The 27,154-nt window shown below is 38.7% G+C and overlaps 2 protein-coding genes across 2 annotated transcripts in view; one reads left to right on the plus strand and one right to left on the minus strand.

Moving 5' to 3' along the window:
- LOC130886082 (outer dynein arm-docking complex subunit 2-like) overlaps positions 1–25,623 on the minus strand; it is a 119,547-nt gene extending 93,924 nt beyond the window's left edge. Inside the window, exons 1-6 of the mRNA XM_057787985.1 lie at positions 25,504–25,623; positions 24,926–25,135; positions 20,548–20,790; positions 19,749–19,859; positions 17,777–17,931; positions 14,465–14,707 (exon numbers count right to left, since the gene is read on the minus strand). Coding sequence (XP_057643968.1) covers positions 14,465–14,707; positions 17,777–17,931; positions 19,749–19,859; positions 20,548–20,790; positions 24,926–25,135; positions 25,504–25,611 — 1,070 coding nt within the window. The 5' untranslated portion in view covers positions 25,612–25,623. The remainder of the gene's footprint in view (positions 1–14,464; positions 14,708–17,776; positions 17,932–19,748; positions 19,860–20,547; positions 20,791–24,925; positions 25,136–25,503) is intronic.
- On the plus strand, positions 16,686–17,156 carry LOC130885869 (60S ribosomal protein L23a-like). Its single transcript, XM_057787680.1, has one exon. It carries the CDS (start codon positions 16,686–16,688, stop codon positions 17,154–17,156), a length of 471 nt encoding a protein of 156 aa, XP_057643663.1.
- Positions 25,624–27,154: the final 1,531 nt, after the last annotated feature.

Raw genomic sequence — 27,154 nt, forward strand, 5'->3', positions numbered from 1 at the left:
CACCTTGTCCATAGGATCCTCTCTTTCTCTTCCTTTGTCCATTTTTTCCTTGATATCTTCTGGCACCATGAAATTAAGCAGCTTTGTTCCACTGTGCACCCCCTGTGCCGTGCTGATGCTTTTCACAATAACTTGAAATTATCAGTGGAGACAGCTATGGAATCTGGGAGCCAAAACAAACTTTTCCACTTTTAAATTATTTTTCTCAGGAATCTTGTCACTACAACAAAAACCTGAATAATTTAAGGATGAGTCAGTGCCCCAGCAGGGTGAGTAGAGCATCTGCAAAGGGAGAGAACTGCTAACAATGGAATATCTGGAAGTTCAGGGACATTGAGCACAGAAAGCACACAGAAGCAGCTTCTTAGTGGGCATGGAAAAGAATTCCAAACAGAGAAAAAAGCTACAAATACAGAAGTATACATCCCTTTGCACGAGTTTACTTTTTTTTTTTTTTGAAGGGGTTTCTCTGTGTAGCCCTGGCTGTCCTGGAACTCATTCTGTAGACCAGACTGGCTTTGAATGCATAGAAATCCACCTGTCTCTGCCTCCCTGAGTACTGGAACTAAAGGCATGTGCTACCACCACCTGGCAAAACAACCTTTAAACAATATAGAGAACACTGAACAAAGCATTTGTCTGCTCTGACTAAACATTTCATTTAGTTGACATTGAACCCCCGAGAGTCTTGCATATTCTGGGCAAGTTCTCTATTGCTCAACTACATCCCAACTATAATCAGCATTTTATAATGATTTATAAAAATACAGCAGAATATGTATTTTCCCAGTGTAAGTATATATTTACAAAATTATGCCACATACCTGGGAAATAAAGCCAAAAAAGAAAAATATCAAAACTGAAATCACAACCCTAATTTTCTTAAGCAGAAATTAGTAACAGCATGGCATATGCAAAACACGGAGAATTTTGGAGATTAAGCAACAGTTTTTATATCCAAAATAATAAAAATAATCAAATGGAGGTATCAGAGGGGTCAAAAAGATATGTGCGGATCTATGTTTATTACAGCACTGTGGACAGCGGTTAAAAACAAACCAATATAGTCTCCATCAGTGGGTAAATACTCTGATTAAGGGCGCTTGTTGCACTTGCAGAGGGCCTGATTTTAGTTCCTCACACCCACATGACAGCTCAGTACCATTTTTAACTTGTTTCAAGGACACTAACACTCTCTTCTGAACTCCACATGCACCAGGCACACATGTGGTACATAGACATATGTTCAGACAAAACATTCATGTACAAAAAAATAAAAAAATCTAAAAAACAATAAAAAATAATTACCCTGACTTCATCACTGTACATTGTGATCCAACATGTTATACTCCATGAACATTTACAATCGTTATATGTTTATATACTGTTTAAACCTTAAGGATTTTAAACAAAATAATGGTAAATATTTTTAATTACATGAAAATTAAAACAGAAGTTGAATTTTCAGATGAGGCTGAAATAACACTTAAGAGGAAAATTAAAAACTTTAAACAAATATGTAATAAATGAATTGATGTCACAATGTAGATTTTAACTTAAAGAGCTAGAAAGGGAATAAAAAATGAAACACAAGCTAAATCAGTAAACAGTAAAAATTAAAGCAAACCAAAGAATGGACAAAACATAAATAAACGACGGGAGCAGAATAAGTGCTGTCAAATTTATTCTGTTAAGGGCTAGAGAACAAACATTTTACGTTTTGCTCGTAACATGTGAATCTGTCATGTATTTGTCTTTGTTTTGTAAAATAACATACAGCATTCCTGTAGAAGTCACAGTTTATTTTTAAAACTGGGTCATTGCCATGATAGATATGTCCACTGGTGCAATAGTGGTCTGGCTACCTGGTAAGTAAACAGCCACCTTGCGATCTGAGACCTGATCCACAGGACAGAATACACATCCGGTAGTAGAGGCCTAGCTGAAAGCTTATTAATGCAGAGGTCATGTGGTCATGGTTCTAAAGGGGAACATACTATTTTTTTCCCAGTGAACATCCTGTCAATCAAACAGTCTTCTAAATGTCTATGTTTATACTCATAGACTCACACAACCTGGGCAGGAAAGCTTTTTATTTTCCAGAGGGTGATAGCTAATGAAGACACTCATATCTGTCCAAAGTGCTGAGAATAAGTGACTGCTGAGCACTCTAGCCCAAATGGGACATTTAAACCAAACAGACACACATATGCACATGTGCATACATGTACACTAGAATCAGGGAACATCACAGAAGAAGGGATGGAAGTAATTTAAAAGCTAGAGGATGGGGAGAAGGATCATGAAACATTATCCAGATAAGACCCAACAGCTGCAATCATGGACACAAAGCGTGTACAGATACCTCCATAAGATTTAAGCATCCAACTTCCCATCATGAATAGAACTACCAATGAAGCTCCACCCATCCTGGGAAGTTATTGCTGATGGCCAATAATTGAATAAAGAGGGGCTGTCATTTTGTTTAATTGTTTAGTCACTGGAGTTCAACTGTGTTTCTCTGTAAAGAAGAAAAGACACCAGAGGGGAATATGGGGGTAATGTCATCATGGTAGCTGTAAATGAATTGTTAGACTCCAAAGAAAAAGTTAAGTGGGTCATGAGCCTTCCATGTGAGAGAACAGGATAGGGAGAAAGAGAGAGAGAACATGAGCAATTTCTGCTAGCAAATTAAACAAATAAAATGAACATATTTCTTGAGAAACAAAAGTTAACAAAACTGACCCATAAAAAGGTAGAAAGTCTAAATAGTACCACATCTAATATAATTCATAATTTATAAAATCAAATACCCAAGTCCATTCAATAAAGAAGACTCAAGTCCAGATTGTTTTACTACTCAATTATATCAAATATTTAATAATGAATAATTATATACAAATTCTACCAGAGAATAAGGAGAAAAATACTTTCTCAATGTCTTATAAAAGCTGCATAATGGTGAAATAAAAACTTGACAAACTATTATAAGAAAATAAAATGAACCAATGCACCTATGTGTAAATGCAAAATACCATAAAATTGGATGCAATTTAAAGTGAAAGGAATACTAGCCATTTTTTAAATTAGGTATTGATGTGGGAGGGCCCATCCCATTGTGGTGAAGTCACTCCTGGGCTAGTGGTCCTGGGTACTATAAAAAAGGAAGCTGAACAAGCCATGGAGAGCAAGCCAGTAAGCAGCAATCCCCCACGGACTCTGTATCAGTTTCTTCCTTGGGTCCCTGCCCTAATTTCCCTGTTTACATATTATAATGTCTAAAATCTGACAGAAATATTACAAGAAAACAGAACTATGGGCCAATGTACCCAAGTGACAAAAACATAAAATACCAGACAACTAAATGAATGGATAAGAAAAATGTGGTGCATTTACACAGCAGAAAAAAAATAACGACAGCTTGAATGTTGCAGGAAAATAGATGGAGCTAGAAAACATCATTTTCAGTGAGGTAACCCAGACCCAGAAAGACAATTATCACATGTACTCACTCATAAGTGGTTTTTAAACATAAAACAAAGAAAACCAGCCTACAAATCACAATCCCAGAGAACTTAGACAACAATGAGGACACTAAGAGAGACATACATAGATCTAATCTACATGGGAAGTAGAAAGTAGAAAAAGACAAGATCTCCTGAGTAAATTGGAAGCATGGGAACCTTGGGGGGAGGGTTAAAGGAAGGAGAGGAGAGGCAGGGAGAGGAGCAAAGAAAAATGTAGAGTTCAATAAAAATCAATTAAAAAAAGAAAATTAGGGCACAACTTCATGATGTTTTTCTTCGTTATAAATAAACGCTGATTGGCCACGCAGGAAATATAGGCGGGAAAACCAGACAGGAAATAGAAATGATATAATGAGAACGGGAGAATTCTGAGAAGGAGGAAGTTGATTCCTCCCACTCCTGCCCAGATCACCAAAGCAGCAGGATGTGATCTGACCCACTGAAAAAGTACTGAGCCACATGGCTAACATAGATCAGAAAAATGGGTTAATCAAGATGTGAGAGTTAGCCAGTGAGAGGCTAGAGCTAATGGGCCAATCAGCTTATAATTTATGGAGACCTATGTGTGATTTTCTTTGGGGCTAAACAGTTGTGGGGGACCTGGTGGGAGGACATAAACACAAACAAGCAGGCTTGGCCCCTGCTCATGTTACATATTGGGATTTATACAAAAAATTAACTTTGACCTTTTTCACTTTAAAAAATGGACCAGTAACTCATTTTTCAATTAGTCCAATAGTCATAAAATTAAAAAATGATAAATTCAACTGCATTAAATTACAGAGTTATATTTAAAAGGAGAAAAACTTCTGTCTATGCTACTCCACAACAGAACATCATACTGTGAATGTGAAAAATGAGCCAGAAATCAAACAGGGGCTGGTTAGGTTCAGCATAACAACTAATTATAAAACATTAGTAGGAAACCGTGTTTCAACTGTTGGCTGGGGGCCGGGTGAATGTACACAGAGGTAAAAATTCAAAATGAATAATTAGGCATAAAATGACCTATCACTTTGGAACAATTAAAACTAGACAAAACCAGCACACACCAGAAGCTTCCTCTCACACATGCGTGGAACAGGAACAATGTCAATCTGTAGAGCTATTTTCAGGAAGATAACAAAATGCAAATAATAAAAAAGGGCAAGGAAGGAGAAGACCACAGATGGAGGTCTGGCTACTTCCTGGGGCAGTCTGTGATTGTGTCAGGGCAGAGTAATGGCAATGTTCTAATTCTTTGCTTCCCTTCCCAGCAATTTACTAATGCGTTCACCTGCGTGGCACACTTTTCTTTGTACTTATCACACTTCACAGCTTAAGAATTTACTTCTGGGATGGAGAGACGGCAGTTAAGAACATTTGGTTCCTCTTCCAGAAGTCCTGAGTTCAATTCCCAGGAACCACATGGCTCACAACCATCTGTGATAGAATTTGATGCCTTCTCTGGCATGCATGTGTGCATACAGAGCACTTATTCATAATATATAAAAAATAACTTACTGCTCTCATTTCACTGTGTACACATGTATTTTTTCACACAAGGAGAATAGAGAGTCATCCACTTATGCAGGTACCGACTCATACATATACCACTACTGACTTCATTTAATATGGAGAAAAAACACCTACTCAATCCTCAAATCAAAAATTCCTAGCACTTGTTTGAAAAGGAAATTTTAGGGGCTGTAGAAATCACTCAGCACTTGAGAGTGCTTGCTGCTCTTTTAGAAGACCTGAGTTCAGTTCCCAGAACCCATATCTGGTAGCTCTTAACTGCCTGTGCTCCAGGTCCATGGGAATCTTAAGCTCACTTCTGACTTCTGTAGACACATGTGTACACACATACACACACACACACACACACACACACGTGTATACACACAGTGATTAAGAGACTGACTGTTCTCCTAGAGGACATGGATTAGATTCCTAGCATCCACATGGCAGTTTACAAAAGGCTATAAACACAGTTCTAGGGGATCTGATGTCCTCTTCTTTCCCCTTTGTGTACCAGGCTCACAAAGTGGTGCACAGAAATGAATTCAAGCAATATACCATACATATAAAATAAAGTAAAATAAAATAAAAATTGGAAGAGTCAGTGACTTATTTAATGACATATTTTTTATTTAACTTTAATCTCTATGCTTTTAAAAGCATGCAATTGAAAAATGAGGAAAATGTAAAATAAAAAAATGCCAAGACTGAAAATAAGGAAGCCATAGACTTCATGTTTTGTATAAATTCTTAAAGCTCACAGACCCTGATTTTACAACAAGTGTCTCTGGGAAGCTGAAGAGGGATTAAGTCTCTTCTGTGTACACATGAGCATAGCTGGACTTTTTCCTTTAGAAAGAACAAATAAACCCAATGCAAAAAAATCTTTTAAAGCCATATAAAAACAACATAATTATATTTGAACCACAGAACATAGTAAAGTTCGAGTTCTCCATCCCATGGTGGCTTTAATTCCATCCTTGTGTGTGTTGTATAAGGGGCTTTCACTGCCTGGTCACATGACACTGGGCCCAGTGACAATAAATTCAACAAATGTTCATTTTACTATGTGCGGGAGGAAAATGTGGGATGGATTGTGGGAAATTTGTGTGCCAGTTAAGTAAATGTTGGGCACAATTTCTTAGAATCCTGGGTATGACTGACTTCACCCTGATATCTTCTAAAGAACATGGCATTTAACTCTGTTACAGCATATACTTATCCTTGAGATGCTGAGACTATTTTGATACAATAGGAAATTTGGAACATCAGGATTTCAGATCCACACACCAGTCATTTTGCATAAAACATTAGGAACTGAAAAGACTGTGAAGGTGTGTGATTTTTTAATCTCTTTTTCTTTTGAGAAAGAAAAGAATAGAAAGTAAAGTAAAAGCTCTTTTTGCTACTGTATTTTCTTGGGGGCCTCTGATTATTTGTATATTTGAAAGTTGGTTCTGTATTTAAAGGAAAAATCAATCCTCCATTCTGCCTTTTCTGTATGAGCTGTATTTCAGGCCAACCAACACTCATACCAGAGCTGGCAAGCCCAATATTCACATGACAAAAATGTAATGAGGCTCACAAAAGAGTACGCATTTATATACAAGGAGAGGTTATTGTCTATTTATGGAAAGGACTTTCTAGACCTCAAAGAGATAAAGTAATTTACAAAGACAAATTAGATGAATATTAGACTAATTTTTTAAAAAAAATGTATTTAATCATACATAACAAAGGTATCTGGGTGTTTTTTGTTTGAGAACATACACGAACACTGTCTTTATTTCACTCCTTCCCTTCCCTTCCTCCAAGCTACTCCACATCTCTCCTCTCAAATTTATGGTCTCTTCTTAAATTATTATTGCTACATATCTATTTATACATGCATATATCACTTAATGAGTCCATTTAACACTGTTCATATGTACATAATTCTAGATTGACCACATGGGGTTGGGTATTCTGCATGGGAACTTATCCCTAGAAGGAACTAATTCTCCCTCTTTCAACAGTCATTGACTTTCTGTAGCTTTTCCTCCAGGAGTGTGACCATGTCCCTGTTGGCATGTTATCTGGTGTTATCATTATACTAGTCTTGTTCAGGCAACCATATTGCTGGGATTTCATGGGTTTATTTTCCATGTCATCCCTAGGGAACACTATCTAGCAACAGGTGACCTGGACCTCTGGCAAGACAACAAAAGAAAAACAGCATAGTTAAATTTAGTGAAAGAGAGTGGGAGCTAAAGACATTACAGCTAATCAAGCTAATATCCAAGCATGCATTTAAATCCAGTTCTAACCCATAAGAACTTCTGTACCCTGAGTCACAATTAGCCATCTTTTATGACTCTACTGGAAGACACTAAATAATTAAAATATGAACAGAACTTCAGCAAGAACCCCATGATTAATACGCATTGTGTGCATAGATGTATTGCCATATAGTGTATGTGCACACAAGTAATCACTGATCTAAGATTATGGAAAAGGTGGGGCACAGGTTGGAATAATAATGTCTGAACAGTAAGCATTAAGTATCATGTGATTAAACCATGGGAGAAGGAAAAGAAAAGTAGAGCAAACCTACTGATTACTGTTTAGAGGAAATGTGAATAAAAAGATAGCAGTATGGGTGGGAGAAAAGGCTCAGTTCCTGAAGTCTTTTCAACAGAAGCATGAGGATCCAAATTCAGATCCCCCTAGATTCATGTAAAAGTCAGTCATGGTGACGCATGTCTGTAACCCCATAATTGGGGAGAGAAGATGGGAAGATATATGGCCAGCCAGTCTAGCAAAAACAGTGATCTCCAAATCCAGTAGAAAAAAAAGACAATAAAAATGTCATTTCAACAGAATAAGAGCATTATAAAAATTTGTAAGTATAATAGCTGCTAAAATAAAAACATAAAACATTCTAAATAACAACAAAAGAGCAAAGACTGTAAACCTACAAATTCTACAGATTATAATTAATTTACAAGCATGGCATTTATTGAGTTCAAACATTTTAGTTTGGATAATCAATAAACATTTGTGAATTGCTTAATTCATTTACTGAACTAAATGTTTGTTTATTCAACTCACCAAACAAGATCCATATACATACTCTATACAAAAGACCAATGAAATATATTAAGAAAAAGGTTAGCAAAATTCAAGATGTCATCATTTTTTTCTGCTGTGTAGTACTCCATTGTGTAAATGTACCACATTTTTCTTATCCATTCTTGAATTTTGCAGAAAAATGGATGGGGCTAGAAAACATCATTTTGAGTGAGGTAACCCAGACACAGGAAGACAATTATCACATGTACTCATAAGTGTTTTTTAAACATAAAGCAAAGAAAACCACCCCACAAATCACAATCCCAGAGAATCTAGACAACAATGAGGACACTAAGAGAGACTTACAAAGATCTAATCTACATGGGAAGTAGAAAAAGACAAGATCTTTTGAGTAAATTGGGAGCATAGGGACCTTGGGGGAAGGGTTGAAGGGGAGGGGAGCAGAGAAAAATGTAGAGCTTAATAAAAAGAAAGAAAGAAAAAAGAAAGAAGAAAGAAAGAAAGAAAGAAAGAAAGAAAGAAAGAAAGAAAGAAAGAAAGAAAGAAAGAAAGTTTAGCCTAAGATGTAACAGGCAAACAAACAATTAGGAAAGCAGAGATAACATCTTGGTATCATGAAAATCAGAAAAACAACTCCAAATGCATTAAACATGAGCAAGAACAGCAACTGGAATATTAAAAGTCACAACCTACAAAAAATAGTAAGGATTGATGTACCAAGTAATATAACTTCTGCCCTTAAGAAGCCAAAACTCCAAGAACTACAAGCTATGTAAGAAGAGAGACAGGAAAACACAGCTAACAGAACTTGTTAAGCCATGTTCAGTTTCAGTTGTAGAGATCAAATGCACAAAAAAACAGTGAGTGAGAAGATCTAAGCCATGATAGCTTTGAACAGACCTTAAAACTCTATAATATTTTGACAGTTATGTTGTTATACAAATGTCACAAACATTTTATTAGTTCATAAAAAAGCTATCAAAGGCTACGTAGATGACTGAATCAGTATGGTGGTTTTAACAAGAATGGCCCCTAGAGGCTCATTTGTTTGAATTTGATCCCTAGTTTGTGGAAATGTTTGGGAAAGATTAGGAGGTGTGGCCTTGTTGGAGGAGGTTTGTCACTGAAGAGCAGGCTTTGATGTTTCAAAAGACTGAAGCCATTCCCAGTTAGTTCTCTTGACCTCACTGACTGTGGATCAGAATGTAAAGTCTCAGCTATTGCTCCGATACTATGCCTGACTGCTCTTCAATGTAATGGTCATAGTGGAATCATGAGCCCTAATAACTGCTTTCTTTTATAAATCATCTTGGTTATGGTGTCTAAGTAATTAAGACTGTCATAGAAGTACTTCTCTTACAAGAAGGAGGACCTGAGTTTGGTCCCTAGAGCCCATGTCAAGAAAACAATAATTGGGTATGATGGTGTCTGTTTATAACTACATGCTAGGGAGACAGGCAAATAGATCCATGAGGCTTTATGTCCAGCTAATTTACACTACATGTCGATTTTCAGTCTTCACCTGAAGACTGACACATGCTAATGCTGTCTTTTGGCTTCCACATGCATGCTTTTGTATGCTCACACTGATATTTATACACACATATGCACACACATCATCTGCACAAAAAGAAAGAAAGAAAAACGGAAAATTCATTATAAACACACCTATTTACTCAGACTTAATATCTGTTATGCTATTTTCCACATCCCAAGGAGACTTCTAATCATGAAGTCACATGATTCCATAACCCGTTATTATGAAGATGGCATCCCTCATCTTACTGAGAGTTGTTCATGTACTCCGCTGTAGTTAGTGAAACTGTGCTGAGACTGTACATGTTTAGACACTTATGTGACCCAAGGATAAGCCATAACTATGGATCAGTGACATATACAGCTGCTGTTCACCAAAACTAGTTCCTAACCAATGAATTATGTATAATCAACAAAAATAGGAATATTTACCATTTCCTTACATTCAGCTAACAGCTCAAAGAAGCAATAAATCAAAAAATTCTAGCAATAATATCCCTGTCTGAAATATAATTCTAAGAGTAATATTGTTTGGATTTTTACCAAACATAAAATATTGTCTTCTAAAATTGCCTTAGTGTATTTATAAAAACACTTGTGGGAAAACCAGAGCATTCGGCCCCTTCTAACCAAGTTCTTTCCTTCACAAGCTCTTTCTTTGTTTCTGTCTTTCAATGCCTCTTCCAGTTTCTGCCACAACTCTTGGCTTACCCATCTCACCTCTTTTCCCTATAATTTTCCTTCAAAACTAGCTTTGCTTTTTATTGATTTTATTCCTTGTAATCTTACATGTCACCCATGATTCAGTGACTAAGTCATGCCTACTTTATATACTCAATATATGAAATATATACTTATATACTCAATATGAAACATGTTATTCAGGTAACATTTTTATCCTAAGCTTTAGACATGAACATCAGATTGGTTAGTTGGCCTGGTCACTTGAAGTCACAGGAACCTCAGTGTCTACAGAAGTGCCGCTGAGTTCATCATCATTCAGTAGGTAGTAAGTGCCTGTGGAGTGGCTACATTCAGCCTAGATATGGATTAGGCTTCCCATGTACAATTAACAAACTCTCGCCCATTGTGAAGTTCTGGTTCCCTGGTTATTCCCTGGCTGTATTCCCTGCATCCGGGAGTGGAACAGTTTCATTGCTGCCTTTACCTCCCACTCTTCGTTACAACTCAACAGTCATCTCCTCATATTTCTCAACCCTTGCACCTATCTGTTTCTCTGTTCCTCATTACTTCATATTTCACAGGCTTAGAATAAGTTACCTTTATTTCTGACTTGCAGTGATCCTCTAAGATGTTTTGTGTCTATTCAGTTTAGAAACGTTCAATGGCTCTCAACTGACTTTAAAACAAAATTCAAACTTAACACGGCACTAAAAGATCTGAATTATAATTGCTCATCTTCACATCAGTGCCACTGAAGAAAATAATAGAAATAATAACAGAGCAGTAGACCTGGAATCCAGAAAGCAAGTGGAATAGTTCTCTTCAGAAGATGCAATGGGTCTCAAGACGGGAGGAAGAACCTTAGCCAGAAACAGTACAACAAGTTTAGGATATCTAAACCTTATGGAGACTTAGAAAAGGAGAGCTTTATCTTTAAAACCTTGAAGGAAGCTTGCCATTTTGGCTATAGGGCTGTCCAGTGAACTCCTGGGAACTCCTCTCTCTGCCCTCCCAGCGCTGGGTATGTTCATGTGTGCTTGTGCATATGGAGGTAAGAGACCAATTTTGTGTGTTGTTTCTCTAGTGCTGATCACCTTTTATTGAGACAGGCTTTCTTATTGGCCTGGATCTCACCAAGTAGCCTGGGCTAGCCTGCCAGAGAGCCCAGGATTCACCTATCTCCACATCCCCAGCACTGAGATTACAAGCCCACTCCACTGCCCTAAGCTTCTTTAAATTGTGTATTCTGGAATGAACTTGGATCCTCTGGGTACACACACCCATGTACCATGGTGAAGGGCACGCATAGAGGCCAGAGGTAGATGCTGGCATCTTCCTTTACCATTCTTCACATGATTTTTTGAGGCAAAATCCTTTCCTGAAACTGGAGCTCACTAATCGGCTAGACTGATTCACCAGTGTGGTGCCCAAATCCTCTTGCCTCTACCTCTCAGTGCTGAGATCACAGGAGCACACCACCATCCCCAGCTTTTTATCATGTGCCGGGGTCGTAAACATGAATGCTGGTTCTTCTACAGCCATACTTCACCACTAAGCCATCTTCCCTGACCCCTGTCCTCTTTTTATTCTGCAACAATTGGCTTCTTAAAATGGTTCTTGTTATTAATTTTTTTCAAAATTTCTTGAATTCTGTGACTGCAGAAAAATTATTTATCTGAATTTATCTACTAGCCATTGTGATAGTATCATCACATAACTCTACAAAACATTTACTTCCTGTTTGTCTAGGGAACATATCTCTACCCACTTCTGAACATTTAAATAGTCAACTTGGATCTCCAAATCTTTGAAGTTTAGCAGTAGTTCTCAACCTTCCTGAGTCTTTAATACAGTTCCTCATGTTGTGGTGACCCAACTATAAAATTATTACTTCCTAACTTTAATTTTGCTACTGTTATGAATCATAATATAAATATCTGATGTGCAGGACATGTGTCTTATGGAGGGTTATATGTGACCCCTGTGTAACGTCAATGATGTAGAGGAGAAAGTGAGCACACGATGGAAACACTGATTAACAACGAGCCATTAGGGTGAGACTAGAGGGGAAAGGAATAATATGTCTGAAAGATTGGAGATCCCCTGACTCAGCTTAGTGCTGCTATAGTATGTGGTTAAAATCAATGGAAAACTGTGGCAACTCAATCCAATCAAAGCTATTCTGGTAGGTTGAATGACAATAGCCTCCATAGGTGCATATATTTAAGAGCTTCATCCCTACTTGGTGGAACTGTTTGGGAAGGATTAAGAGTGATCTTGTTGGAGGAAGTGTATCACTAGATTCATTCAAAAGCCCATGCCATCCCCAAATAATTCTCTGTTTATGCCTTATGCTGGTGGATAGGGGATTAAACTCTCAGCTTCCACCTCAGTGTCATGCCTGCCTGCCTGCTGCCATGCTTTCTGTCATGATGGTCAAGAGCTCACCCTTCGAAATTATAACCGTCAAATAAACTCTTTCCTCTATACACATTGCCTTGGTCATGGTGTCTTACTGTGGCAATAGAAAGTAACTAAGGCAACCACTAAGGCTCTGGACCCTTTAGGAATGGAAAATTGGGTCACTGAACAGATAAAGAACCATAGCCAGGTGATACACCTGCTAACAATAGCAGAGGAAGCTTATAGTGTAATGTATGATCATGTGACCAGTAACAATGAGGACAACTCTTGAGAAGTTGTAGTCCTCTTTGTTATGTCTTTTATTTTGTTATGAATGTCTTATGGAGGGTTATATGTTACCTCCCCCTTCCTCTGTTCCTTTCATTTTATAACATATTTGCTAACTTTATAACCTCATATTTAAATACTGTTTACTTTACATAAGTAGTGATTAAATTCATAGAAATTGAGGAGCAGAACAAACACCCGCCAAGGAACTTTGGGGAAATGATGGATATATTTCCAGTTGTTCATGGATGAATAAGGACAAAGTAAAACCTCCTTATTGTCTTTACGTACAGATTAAATATCTCTTATGCATAATGGTGCCAAACTGACAAGAAATGAGCTTGTGATGGCAAAAATGTATGTGTCGGTTTAACTGGATCTCATGGCCCATATATATATATGGAAAGCCTTATGTAACGTATTTCTCTGAAAGATATTTTGCATAAGATTAGCATTTGAGGTGCAGACTGAAAACCACAGATCATCCCTTAACACCCATGTGGTTGTCACCTGACCTTCTCTGGACAGAAGTAATTTTGCCAGCAGAGAACTAGCCTGAATATCCAGTCTGCAAGCCAACCTTTACTGAATTTTGAACTCACCAAGCTTCCACAATTACAGGAATAAACCCCTTAAAATAAACCTCTCATAGACAGGTAGGCAGGTAGGTAGATGCACAAATAAATAATACATAGGTGGGTGGATATATCTAGGTAAGTAGATAGAGATGTGTATATATAAAGAAAGATATACATATATCCTCTGGTATCTACTAGGGCTTGGTTCCAGGATCTCTGACGTTTGTTTATCCAACCATGCAGGTACTCAAGTCCGACAGTATCTGAATGTGCTCTAGGCACACCCTCCTGTATACATCATAGCACCTCTAGATTTCATATATTAGGTTAATACACACACCATGTAAATTGCTGTTTCACTATAGAAAAAGTCCACATGTATTCAATACCAATTGTTTTTTCCAAATATTTCCAATTTACATTTAAATCTTATCTTTCTTTAAGTCACAATAATTTACTCAAGTATTAAGGTTACCACTTAAAATTCTTATCATTTTCCTTGCCATTTTATAGGTGATGCAAATACATTTTCTGAATTGACTAGAAACAAGAAATTTGATACTATGAAATATTCCTCAAACCTTTAGATGGAAAGATAATTGTTCTGTAAAGGGCAGTGAAAATTTTACTAATTGCATGTTTTCCACGTGAGAAATTATTGGCTTTTGGAAGCCCACTACCTCCCAGTGTCCAGCTCAATTACACTTCTCTTTCAAGGTAATGTTTTGGTTAGATAAGTCATGAATATTCATGTGGTAACATGTTGTCTAACATATGTGCACATAAAATCTATGTGATGAGACAGATCATTTGATGACCATCCAAACATTCCCCATACATTTCAAGTTAAAATCTCCCATCTCCCAGGCCACTTACACCATACTTTCTGGTTCTGCTGCGCATGCACCCACAGCTTTTGTGACATTCACAAGAAGTGCTTGGTTTATTCCAACCAGGAGGTTCACAAGAGGTTGGATGCCACCACACCTCCGGACGATGACCCGGTTTTCATATTCTTGACAACATTCTCCCAAAGCCCCAGCCACATTCACGAGGACTTCTTCAGGCTGATCAGTTAAAAGTCCCACCAATGTCTCGATGGCCTTGTATTCTCGAAACCTTAAGTTCAGAGAAAGAAGGTTGTTTGTAGTCCAAAGTCAGCAGAAAAGGTACTCAGAAAAATAACAGTCATTCCAAATAATTATATTAATTTAGCCATGCATTTTCATTACTCTATTTTCAATGCTCTTTTGATCCATATAACAAACAGTAGACCCCATTTAACCTCCACAATTCAAAGGCTGATCCAAAAACTTGTTGAGCAGTAAGGCTCATGGCCACATCCAACCACCTGCTGTCTACCCGTGTTCTGGATCATGACATTGGAAAGCCTCTGGGACAGCTATGGTCACACATGAATCTTAACACCTGTAAATCCATTCTAAGATTTTTCCTCTCATAGAGATTGGTTTACATGAACAATTCATATTAAACATGTCTTAAAAATGAATTACATTATGTATTTCCTTTTTGCCATATACATAGCATCATTGTATATCAAAATGAGCAGTAGAGCTACTGCAACTCAGATTTCAAAAGCGATTTGTTCTAATCTGTGGAAACCAGAAATTACAAGCCACCAAATAGATTCAAGGACAGAAACCATGTGATCATCTCATTAGATGCAGAAAAGGCCAACATCCCTTCATTATAAAAGTCCTAGAAGATCTAGGACTCCAAAGAACATATCTAAACATGAACAAACAATGTACAATGACAGCCAACAGCATGCTAAACAGAGAAAATCTCAAAACGCTTCCACTATGATCAGGAACAGGAAAAGATGTCCACTGGGTTTTAAAAGAGGAAGTCATGATGAGATGAACTGTACTCTACGTTTCAATCTTTATCCACAAATTAATGCATCTCTCAACCCTAATCAGAAAAGCTTCTTTTGCAGTACATGCAGGTCAATGAGCACACAGTAAGTCACTGTGGAGTATTCAGCTCTATATCATCTCCCCCTCAAATCTCATGCATCATCATAGAAGAGGGGCCAGAAATACTGTAAGAACCAGGAGATATCCATTGTCAAATGGTATTTGCTGGACATAGCAATACAGCTATATATATGAACTCACACAGCCTGGGACTTCATTCATAAGATTGTCCAAAATGCCATCAAGGACAGGGGAGGGGCTCATGAAGTCCTAACCCAATGTGAGGAGCTACTGGGAGAGCAAGAGTCAATTCTCTTTAGGTATGTGGCTCTGAGAAGCTATGCATATTCAGTATATGGTCTTATACCCATGCACACACAGGCATCACTAACGGATTCTGTGGGCATTAAAAAAAATCAGAGCACATGAAGTTGGGAGGAGGAAGAAGAGGACAAGGGAAAAATGGAGAGGTAAGAATGGGGATGAATTATTTGATCTAAACATTATATACACATATAAATATCAAATAAAACACTTTAACTGGTCTTCTCTGGTGACTTCAGTATAAATCACTAGGAAGTTTTAGTACTTTGATCTTTTTCAGTATGTATTTAAATCAAATGAAGCATATATAAAAGAACATATTTAAGAAGTCCTGATTTCTATATAGAACATTCTTTCTCCTTTCTAGTAAACTTCATCATTGTTTATGTATCAAAATACGGATGAATTTTTATTGCTACCATTAATAAAGTTTGTATTAATGGGGGTTACTTTTAGTCTGCTAATAATTCTATCATATACTGCTAAGCAAGTTGATTTTTCTGTTACAACATGCAAATTTATTAAAGAAAACACCAAAAAGAGAAAAAGTTTCCTTAGGGTGTTCATGGGGACTATGTATAAATAAACACAGAAAAGTTTAAAAATCAAAATAAATAAAATCGATAAGTATTCTATAATTTGTTTTTAAAAATGTGGAAATATAAGGGCCAAGTGTTTAACTCAATGGTGAAATGCTTGCTTACCAAGCACAAGGCCTTGGGTTTGATCCTCAACACCCCAAACCCTTACAAATAATTAAAATAAAATGAAATAAAATCATAATTGAAAGTAACTACTCCATGGGAACGAGGGTAGGCCACCTTTTCGCCAAGATGGTGCCGAAAGGGAAGAAGGAAGCTCCTGCCCCTCCCAAAGCCGAAGCTAAAGGGAAGGCCTTGGAAGCCAAGAAGGCAGTGCTGAAAGGCGTCCACAGCCACAGAAAGAAGAAGATCCGCACATCGCCCACCTTTCGGCAGCCCAAGACTCTGCAGCTACGAAGGCACCCTAAATACCCCCGGAAGAGCGCGCCCAGGAGGAACAAGCTTGACCACTGTGCCATCATCAAATTCCCCCTGACCACCGAGTCAGCCATGAAGAAGATAGAAGACAACAACACACTTGTGTTCATTGTGGATGTCAAGGCCAACAAGCACCAGATCAAACAGGCTGTGAAGAAACTCTATGACATCGATGTGGCCAAAGTCAACACCCTCATAAGGCCCCACGGAGAGAAGAAGGCATATGTTCGGTTGGCTCCTGATTATGATGCTGTGAATGTTGCCAACCAAATTGGAATCATCTAAACTGAGCCCAGCCGGCTAATTCTAAATATACACTTTTTCACCATTAAAAAAAAAAAAAAAAAAAGAAAGTAACTACTCTTTAAGAGTACTTAGTTGCCATCAGCTGACTCATTTACCTTTTAAAAGGAAAATAAGGGAGGAAAGATGGCTCTACAATGAGTTAGAAACCACAGTTTGGATACAAGCATGCACTAGCGAACAGGGCGAGTGGTGCCCACCAGCAGCCATAGCTCCAAGTAGAGATTGCTGGCTTCCAGTCCAGATGATAAGAAAAATCCCAAGCCCAGGCTCAGGGAAAGGGCCTGTCTCAGAGGAACAGATGAGGCTGACAGATGAAGACATCCAACTCTCTTCTTGTCTCAGATGTATACACTTGCACACATATATGCTCATGCATTCACAAGGACACATGTACACAGAAAGATCATTCCTGTCCCTGATCCACATAAAATTGCTGAGCAGAAGAATGGGGAAGGGCCTTTTATTAATAATGCCTTTGCATTCTACCCCTTAACTCAGAATGCATATTATCAATTACAGTCAGAGCCAATTCTTTATTAAAGCACCATTTGATTATATTTTATTATAGCGTATTATAGAATCTTAAATGCCTTACTTACTTAATCACATTCTCTTTGCTGATGGAGCATTTCCAGATTGCCCCAGTGACAGCGGCTAATCGTTCCTTATTATCTGTGTTATTGAGTAGACTGGCCAAGGGTTTAAGTCCTCCATGCAGCCTAACAAGGTCCCTGGTTTCCTCATCTTCAGCACACTGCACAAAAAGTCAAACCAGAAGCTGTTGAGATAAGGCATCTCAAACATTCAGTGATGGTCAAAGAGGTTCATCTGTGGGAGTTCTCCAATACAAGTTATGTCTGTTACATAACAATGTGCATCAGAGTTGCAGGGAACTCATTGACATTTCCAAGGATCTTGTATTCTGAGCAAAGAATTAGGCCTGGGACACATGAATAGTAGAAGACAACCGAGAAAGGTCAGGAGTTCAAATGGCAACAGAGAATCATGACTTTACAACTACTTTACCTGGGATTAACCTTCTCTTGTCATTTCAACTGTGGTTCAGTAGTGATTTCCCCCCCCCCACACACACACACTATGAGTTTAACTATACTCTCAAAATTCATAAACTGAAGATCTAACTCCCAGTGCCTCAGAATACAGCTGTGTGTGGGGATGAGGTTTAAAATGGAAGTTCAGGTGAGATGAAATCATTGTGATGAGCACCTAAAGATGGTTGTCCTTTAAAAGCTATTACAGTACAGACACAAATATGGCATGAAGACACAGGACAAGACAGTCAGCTGCAAGCCATGGACAGAGGTCTCTGAAGAAACTATCCTGTGAACACCTTAACCACACACTTCCAGACTCCAGAAAACAAAATTCTTTTGAAGCCACATGGTTTGTGGTTAGCTGCTGAACCCTTAGAAAAAAGAACAGAACATAATCCCTAAAAGAACTGAATCCTGTCTCTGACTGCATTTGCAGTTGCCCTCACTATGCTCTCCTACAGGGCCTTCCTCTGGGACCACCTTGATCATAGAGAAGCTGGCATGACCATAACCAGCCAGACATTCATTTTTAAGGCCACCTCAGCCCTGATCATTCTAATGGTATACTAGGAGACAACCCTCACAGAGTTAATGGAGACTGAAATAAGTAAACCCAAAACAAAAACATGTATATACATGATGTCCACACACTGAGAGCATCCACGTATAGCCATGAACATTTATTATCTGATTTTGGTAGAAGAAAAATTTCCCAAAATTTTGAAAAAAAAATGGTATAAAGCATCATAGGGTCATTATATATAAATGAGCTATTTTACCTTAAGTAAATTAATTTTGGAGAAAGTGGGAAAGATATGTATATCTTATTGAATTTAAATAATCAGATTATGATGTATGTTTGAGCACATGTCATCATCACAGTAGCTTATAGTCGTTCTCATCTCTATAAGCACATGAAGACCCCTGGGATACTCGCTAAATTGCAGCTTCCCAAGTGCACCTTAAGATTTAGCTCTGAAATCCATACTCTGCCCTGGGCTATGTTTTTCATGCTGTGGCACTAGCTTGAGGGGAAGCTGGGGACCCTTTAGGAGGCAGGATAAGCTGGAAGAAATAAGTCACTGCCAGTATTTGGGAAGTGTGCTAATCCTGCCCACTTCCTGTCTTCTCTCCTCTCTCTCTTCTCTGTCTCTTCTCTCTCTCTCTCCTCCCTCTCTCTCTGTTTCTCTCTCTCTCTCTCTCTGCTTGCTGGCAGTCTGTGTTGAAGAGAACAACCTCCACCACTCTCCCTGCCACTGAACTGGCTCTACAATGATTATTTTATGGTGTCTAAAAGCACAAGCCCAAATCACCCCTTCCTTTCTTTTTTCTGTCAGATATTTGAGACACAGTGCACAAATCACACAGTTCCCCAGAGGAAGAGACGATGAGTTTTGAACCAGTGCCTTTAACTAGAAGAGCAAGGAAGGCTTCTGGAGAGCTGGTTCCACTGAGTAGATGGAGAAGCAGTGCCTTTAACTAGAGGAGCAAGGAAGGCCTCTGGAGAGCAGCCCACCTGGTAGATGGCCATGGCACAATGTTCCTGCAGCTGTTCATTCTCACTATTCAGGTTCTTCACGAGGTTTTTGATGATCCTCTCTGCTTTGATGGCAGCTCGGTAGTTTTCCTAGAAATATAAAAATATAGATATTTATGCGTATGTAATGTGAACATAATTATTTACATTTATGAGTGATTGTGCTGAACAAATTGATCAGACACCAAATCCCGAGCTTTCCCATATCTGTCCAATGACAGAATTCTCCAACACTGAAAATGAGTGCCACAAGTTCTGTAGTGTTCAGTTAGTGTGCTATTAGTTGGTTTCCTTTCTCTTAAAAAAATAACAGCTGACAGTTAGGGAGGAGTATCCTTAACTTTCATGTCAAAATTTAGATTGTTTTCTTAACTAAAGAAAGAAAAAGTAGGCTGATATGAGGGCTCACACAAGCATGAGGAGAGAGCTTCAATCACTAATGCCCACTTAAAAGCCAGGAGGGCACAGATGTCTGCCTGCAATTGCAGCACTCAGGAGACAGGATTCCCAGGGTTAACTGGTTAGACAAGTCAAACGGGTGAGCTCCGGATTCAGTAAGAAACACTTCCTCAGAAAACAGAGTGGAAAGCAGTCCAGTAACACTTCAGACTCTGGCCTATTGTACGCACACATGCATGTGTACCCACATACATGTTCCCACACAACTGCAAGCACACATGTACACACTCATAACCATGTGCACATGCATGGAAAGCAAGCAAGGAAGAAAAGGATGACGGGAAGAGGGCAAACAGATAAGGGAGAATGGCTTGGGCACCTCTGATGCACATTCTTGCAAGGTCCCCACCACTGGAATGAGCATGTCTTCATGAGAAGTCTTCAGTAGCCGAGCCAACAAGGGGATGCCCCCAGCTTTACGAATGGCTTCTTTGTTCGAGTGACTCTTACTGCAGCTCCAGAGTGCCAGGGCCCCACAGCGAGCCACTTCTACATCTCTGGTTTCATACAGGCTTGGTTGAGTCGGTTCTGTTGAATTCTGTCCACAGTCCAACAGGGCAACCTGCACGAATAGATGTATATAACACACACAGTCACCTTTTCTATTTTTTATTATTTGACTGTGTTTAAATGTGTGTGTATGTACATGTGTGCACACATATGGATATGTACATACCAGCACACATGTGTGCAGGTCAATGGACAACTTGTAGGACCAGTTCTTTGCTTCCATAATGTGGAGCTCAGGTTGATAGGTTTGGCAGTAAGTGCCTTGACTCACTGAGACATCCCACCAGACCAAACACAGAAGTTTTAAAAATAAAAGTGAATCTATCCTTCAGTAGCTACCAGGTTGCTACTAAGATTAACTGTCAAAAGTAAAACTATTTTAGATATGTTTAGATTAAACTACAGACAGTGAAAACAAAGAAAGAAAACATTCCATACCACTGTGCTCTGGATCTGGGGACTCATATTTTCTTCCTTTGAGAAAATATTCACCAAGATATTATTTTCTTAGTAAAGCTCTAGTATTTATAAGATTGTTTATAAATCAGGCATAGTTGTGTAGACCTACCTATGATCTCAGCATTCAGGAATCAGATGCAGGACTATGAATATAAGATCAATCTGGGTTAATAAGTTTGAGGCTTGCCTAGACTGTACATGCAAAAAACTAAAAATACTATTATAATCCATATTATCACCGCCAGTATTTTAGAAACCCAAGCTCTCCAAAGCCAGTAAGACTGAAAAGCAAGTCAGATGGTTTACTACTCTTAATACCATGGGGGAGGGCACAGCTTTGCATGTATGTTAATGGAACCCATTAAACTAAATTGCCAGTGTCCTCCTTTTTTCTTTGTAATGACCAAAGTCACCAAAGCCATTAAGGGGAAACAATTTACTAAAGGAACACAGCAGTAGGTCAGGATGCCCTGTGGAGGAATTAAAGCCAGGGTACTTGTCATTCTTTGGGCTCACGGCCTTTATCTGGGAAGGTAGAAATCACTGTTTACACATCCACTCTTCTTCCACTGTTGGCCAAACCTCATGACTATTCACCACGCAGTCACAACCACCCAGACCAAATTTAGAACAGGATACCCACTCCTAAGCAGGGTCTCAATCTCAATTCCAAATTCTTGGTTTATTTAGCTAGTTCTCAAAGGGCAACGGGGTACAGGTAGTGGAAGGCAAGAAATATGGCCACTGCTTTCAGCTGTGACATACAAGAAGGGAATCACACACAGAAAGAGAATTCTAAGACGGTGGCACAAGGCAGGGAGCCTTGCAATGTCTTGTCTGTGGTAGTTATTCTCATTATCCCTCTAAAGTCCAAACCACTTAGTTCCCCCTAACTCTTTGGATAAGGCCCTGCAGTGAGAAGCACACCCTTCATCTTTATCTCACCACTTCAGCCTTCTTGCCATGGATCTGGCCACATTAAACCAATAGCAACTTTGAAAACTGCCCTGTCAAACTTGGCCTCATCTTCCTGAAATGTCCTTCGTGGTGTGTCTGTATAGCAAACACCCTCCACAAGCCCTCAAGCAACATCTCTCTCCAGCCTTTCCTGACTTTCTCCTTTTTAGAACTGACTGCTCAACCCTCTTTTATTTCTCCACCATTCCCAAGACTGGCTGGCTTCAGCTAAACACCTAACATGCACACAGTGCTTTAGATACCCGTGTTCTCCTTGTTTGATGCTTACCACTACTCAATTGTGGTATATTCCTAGTCATAGACATGCATTTATTTCTGTTTGTACCCTGCACACACTACCACATTCTCAACTCAGTCCAACTCAGTCATCCAGTACTGATCAAATTTCTATTCCTAATTTGGCTACTATTTGAAATCACATTGAAATGAGAGCCATTATCTTATTGGATTAGTCCCATTGGATAAATACTAGGTTCCCAAATGTGCTGTGAGACTCAAAGGCCCATATTCTGTGTTTATTTTTTCATTCTTATAAGTGATAAAATTCATTTCAATGGAAAGCTCCACCATGTATTTTGATACTCGGTAATTATTGCATTTCTTCCAACATTTAAATATGAAAAAATGTGTGTATGTTTGATGTGTGTATAGTGTGTTTGAGTATGTATACATGTGGGTTTGTGTGTGCTCATCTGTAAGTGAAAGCATGGGTATGACATAATGCATTTGTGGAGGTCAGAGGACAAGGTCAGAGACAGACACCTCCTGTGTCAGTCCTCACTTCCATCTTATTCAAGGTAAGGTTTCTTGTTTACTGCAGTGTATGCCATCTAGCTTGTCTGAAAGCTTTTGGGGATTCTCCTCTCTCCACATTCAATCTCACCATGGGAGTACTAGGATTATAGACACACACTGCCATGTTCAGCTTTACATGGGTGCTGAGATCTGAATTCTGGTACTCAGAGTTGTACAGCATGGCCCTGAGCAGTTACAACATCCTTAATCATTATAAAAAAAATTAACAAGGGAGAGCTGAAAGAACTGTACAGAAATTACACGGCTAACATCCACAGACCCCAAACCTCTGTCTCTGTCAATGCTCAAGCCATATGTTTACCTACCTTCACAGTCTTAAAACTATCTCACTTCTGAAGCAATTATACTTTATAGTACTCCATTGATTACAAGTGAAAACACTGAGCCTCTTTTTAGTAGATATCTGAACACACCACTTCTCACTGTATATTTTTTAATTTTGGACAGGAGATTCAGCTCAGTAGGAAAGCATTTGTATGAGGTCCTAATATTAAACGCAAGAACCATAAAATAACACACACACATATTGAAATAAGAATCATCCAACAGATATGCACCAACCTTTATGTGTAGTTTATATGGTACAGCTCCAAATGGTGTGGAAGATAGTAAGATGGGTAAGACACATCCTTGTTAAAGTGTAGCAGTGGACATGGCCAGTAAAACAAAAGCCAGGGTAGACACAGCACCAGCAGACTCTTGCATTTCTATATTACATTTACTTTTAAAGCTTTTAATTATATTTAATTTCTTCTCCTCTCTCTCCCTCCCTCTCTCTCTCTCTCTCTCTCTCTCTCTCTCTCTCTCTCTCTCTCTCTCTCTCTCTCTCTCTCTCTGTGTGTGTGTTTGTGTACACTCAGGCCAGAGGACGATATGTGAGAATTCATGCATCCCTTTCATCGTATGGGTTCCAGGATTAAACCCAGGTTGTCAGGTTGATGACAGGCAGGCACTCCTATTCACTTAGCTATCACTCTTTCCCAATGTTGATTTTTATTTTTCTAAAGTCTTTGCTGACAAGATAAGAGTTTAAGCTTTTTCTTTTGATGGTAACTATTGAAATAATCATTTTTCACAATGATTAAAGAAAGTCTTATATGCAGAAGACAAATTGACAAATCCAAGAGGAAATTCATGTTTTTTCTTTGTTTCTACAGCTTTCCTCTGAAAACTCAGCAGTCACTCAGAGATACCTCTGTGACCATCTCTTTGTGTATATTTCTAATTGTATGTATAGATTTATATGTGGTGAGCAGTTCTCTAAAATTTGATATCAATTTATTTGATCCTGTTATGATTTTATATAATATTAATTAACATATAGCTTCTCCTTTTGCTATTGCTAATTTTCCAAAACACAATGCTGTTGCTGAATACAGGTGCTTCTCAGAAGCACATAGATAACTTTCACTTGATAAAAGCTATACATACCTAGGCTGCCTTCAGTTGTTTCTAACAATGCAGTTTGACTGTATGGAGGAAAGTCCTGATGTGAATCACCATATCAGAAGCTGGAGCTACCAAACCTATCTCCTACCACGAACCTTGTCACTTCTTCCTCTTCTCCTCCCCTGTCCTCTGCCCTCTTTTCTCCCCACCCCATTTCTACAGGTGCCACATCTCTCTATCACCCTAGAAATTAAGCCCAGGGCCTCACAGAGAGTAGGCATCTCTCTGTCACCTTGGTAGTTCCACCTCCTTATTATCTCAGTGGATCCTGTTAGATGACAATATTTTTTAAATTCTCTATTTGAAAATCAAGGCTGAACATTCATTTATGGCTCTTGCTAATGTAAATACGTGGACATCGTTCTTAAAGACATGTTGCCAAAAAATAAAAAAGACCCTCAGGTCACACATAATGGTTTCCAGAGCATAAGATAGGGCTGTATAGGTGTCTGTTAGAATCTGAAGATGGTAATGGTGGTACTCACCAGCTTGGTGATGCCTCCATGCTGTCTTACTGCCCGTCGGGCTCTCTTGAACTTGGCCACATTTGCAATTGTCTCAGCTGCCAAACATTTGAGAATCTTGTGTGGAGAATCGAGTATATTAACCATAATTTGTAAGCCCCCAAGGTCAACAATATTACGTCTTATTTGAGGATTATGACTGATTTCCTTCAGGATTTTTAATGAACCAATCTATGTGGGGGAAAGAAAGTGACAGATGAATGAGGCTTTAATATATACCCAAGTACTTCTTTTTAAAAAGTCTAAGCTAACCTAAAAGTCTTCCTCAATGAAGGTTTTTAAGAAAAAGTTTCCATCCCTGGAGGTTACACACACCCTCTACATTTTCCTTTATTTATATAAACAGACATTTCTCCTCTCAGAAACACAAGCAGATAGTAGAAATATAAAGAAGAAAATGAGAACAAAAAAACGCAGTTACAGATCATCAACAATCATAGTACACGACAAATGAGAGCAAAGTATGTGTTAGCCATCCAGAGCTTCCGAGAGAGCTGTGAGGGACCCAGGGCTCTCAGCCATCATGACAAAGTCCTTACCTTGCATTTGACTTCATCTGTATCAAGTAGATTTATTAAGACTTCAAGTCCTCCAACATCTCTAATTGCCAGCTGACAGGTCTCTTGAGCTAAGTTGAAATCCCTCATGGAACACAAAGCAATCACTGTTGCTGTCTGATTCCCCCCCTAGGAAGATGCAATACCATGTAATAGTTAAATAAAGCCACATTCCCATACAGACAAATCCACAAGCTAGGAAATGTGTCTCCGAAACCACAGCACATAAAATTTTTAAAAGTTCTCTGAGTGGGTTATAATTTGTTAAATGAATTATGGTGAGCCAAAGCATGGGAACGCCACACAGAGCATCGTAAAATGTTTCTCCAGTTAAGCGCCAACATTTAGAGTGGGGCTCCTTTAAACAGCTACAACACTGCGTGATAGCAGGCATTAAAGAGAGTCCGTGGGGCACACCTTAGAAGAGTGACTAGAGGATGGAAGTGTTATGTTGAGGTAGTAAATGCCCTCACCCCAGTTCTGGATTAGTGCACTGGGAAACACAATCTACCTCTGAACATTTCTCTTACAAAGATTGAGAAATGCATGCTTTTGGTATTTGTCCACTTTTCGGACACATAATTCTTCAATCTTTATAATCTTCGAAGTGTTAAATGTCTTTTCCATGTTACTAAGTTGGTTGATATCCTCTGTTTCAGGTCAGGATTCTGGCTGTCCTCACGAGGATAAAGGTAACCCTAAGGTCTAGGGTTTTCAGCTCTACCAATTAGCTTTAGGAAGAAGAGCAAGCCTGGAGGTTAAGCTGACCATAAAGGGCCAATAATTTCATTAGTCAGTCTCCATAAAAATCCCAAAGAATATGGTGTTTCTGGAAAGAAAGGAGTATGCACAGAAAGGGCCTAGAAACCCTTGCCCAATACAGCTCTTCATGGGTATCGGAACATATTAATTGTAATAAACCAGTGTGCTGACTAGTTTTTGTCATGTTTATACAAATTAAGGTCATCTGGAAAGCAAAAACCTCAACTGAGAAAAATACCTTTATCAGACTGGCCTGTGGGCAAGTCTATGGGGTGTTCTTGATTAATGATTGATGATGATTAATGTGAAAGGGCTCAGTGTGTGGTATCTTCCCTGGGTAAATAATCCTGGGTTGTATAAGGAAGCAGGTTGAGCAAGTCATAAACAAGCCAGTAAGTAGTATTTTTCCATGGCTTCTAATTCAGTTTCTGCCTCCAGGTTCCTGCTTTAGGTTTCTGTCTTGTCTTCCCATCATGGTGGACACTAAGCTGTAATAAACTCTTTCCTCCCAGAGATGCTTTTCATCATGGTAGTTATCATAGCAATAGAAAACAAACTAGAGCAACAAGTGAGTATGTCTTCCTAAGGCCTGTGATCTGTTATAGAAAGTTCATCAGACTTGATGGGAGTGTTGTGAGAATCCTGTTTATAACCAGTGAGAAGCAGGGATCATAGCTGGCCTTTGCATGGGCCTCGGAAGCCATCTGAGAACATTTCATCTTGGAGAGCCTCCAATGAAATCACTCAGTTTCAGAAGAGGCATCCATTGTTACAGAGTTGCTTGCTCACCTATTGGGGAAATACTCACACTCTTTGAAGTCACACAAGTCTTTTATGCTGACTTTCAGTGTGAACATAGAGGAAAAAAATT

Source organism: Chionomys nivalis, chromosome 13, assembly GCF_950005125.1.
Source record: "Chionomys nivalis chromosome 13, mChiNiv1.1, whole genome shotgun sequence".
Taxonomy (NCBI): domain Eukaryota; kingdom Metazoa; phylum Chordata; class Mammalia; order Rodentia; family Cricetidae; genus Chionomys; species Chionomys nivalis.

What these genes read in the sequence shown, in the direction of transcription:
- LOC130885869 (XM_057787680.1), top strand. Translation starts at nt 16,686, where the DNA reads ATGGTGCCGAAAGGGAAGAAGGAAGCTCCTGCCCCTCCCAAAGCCGAA.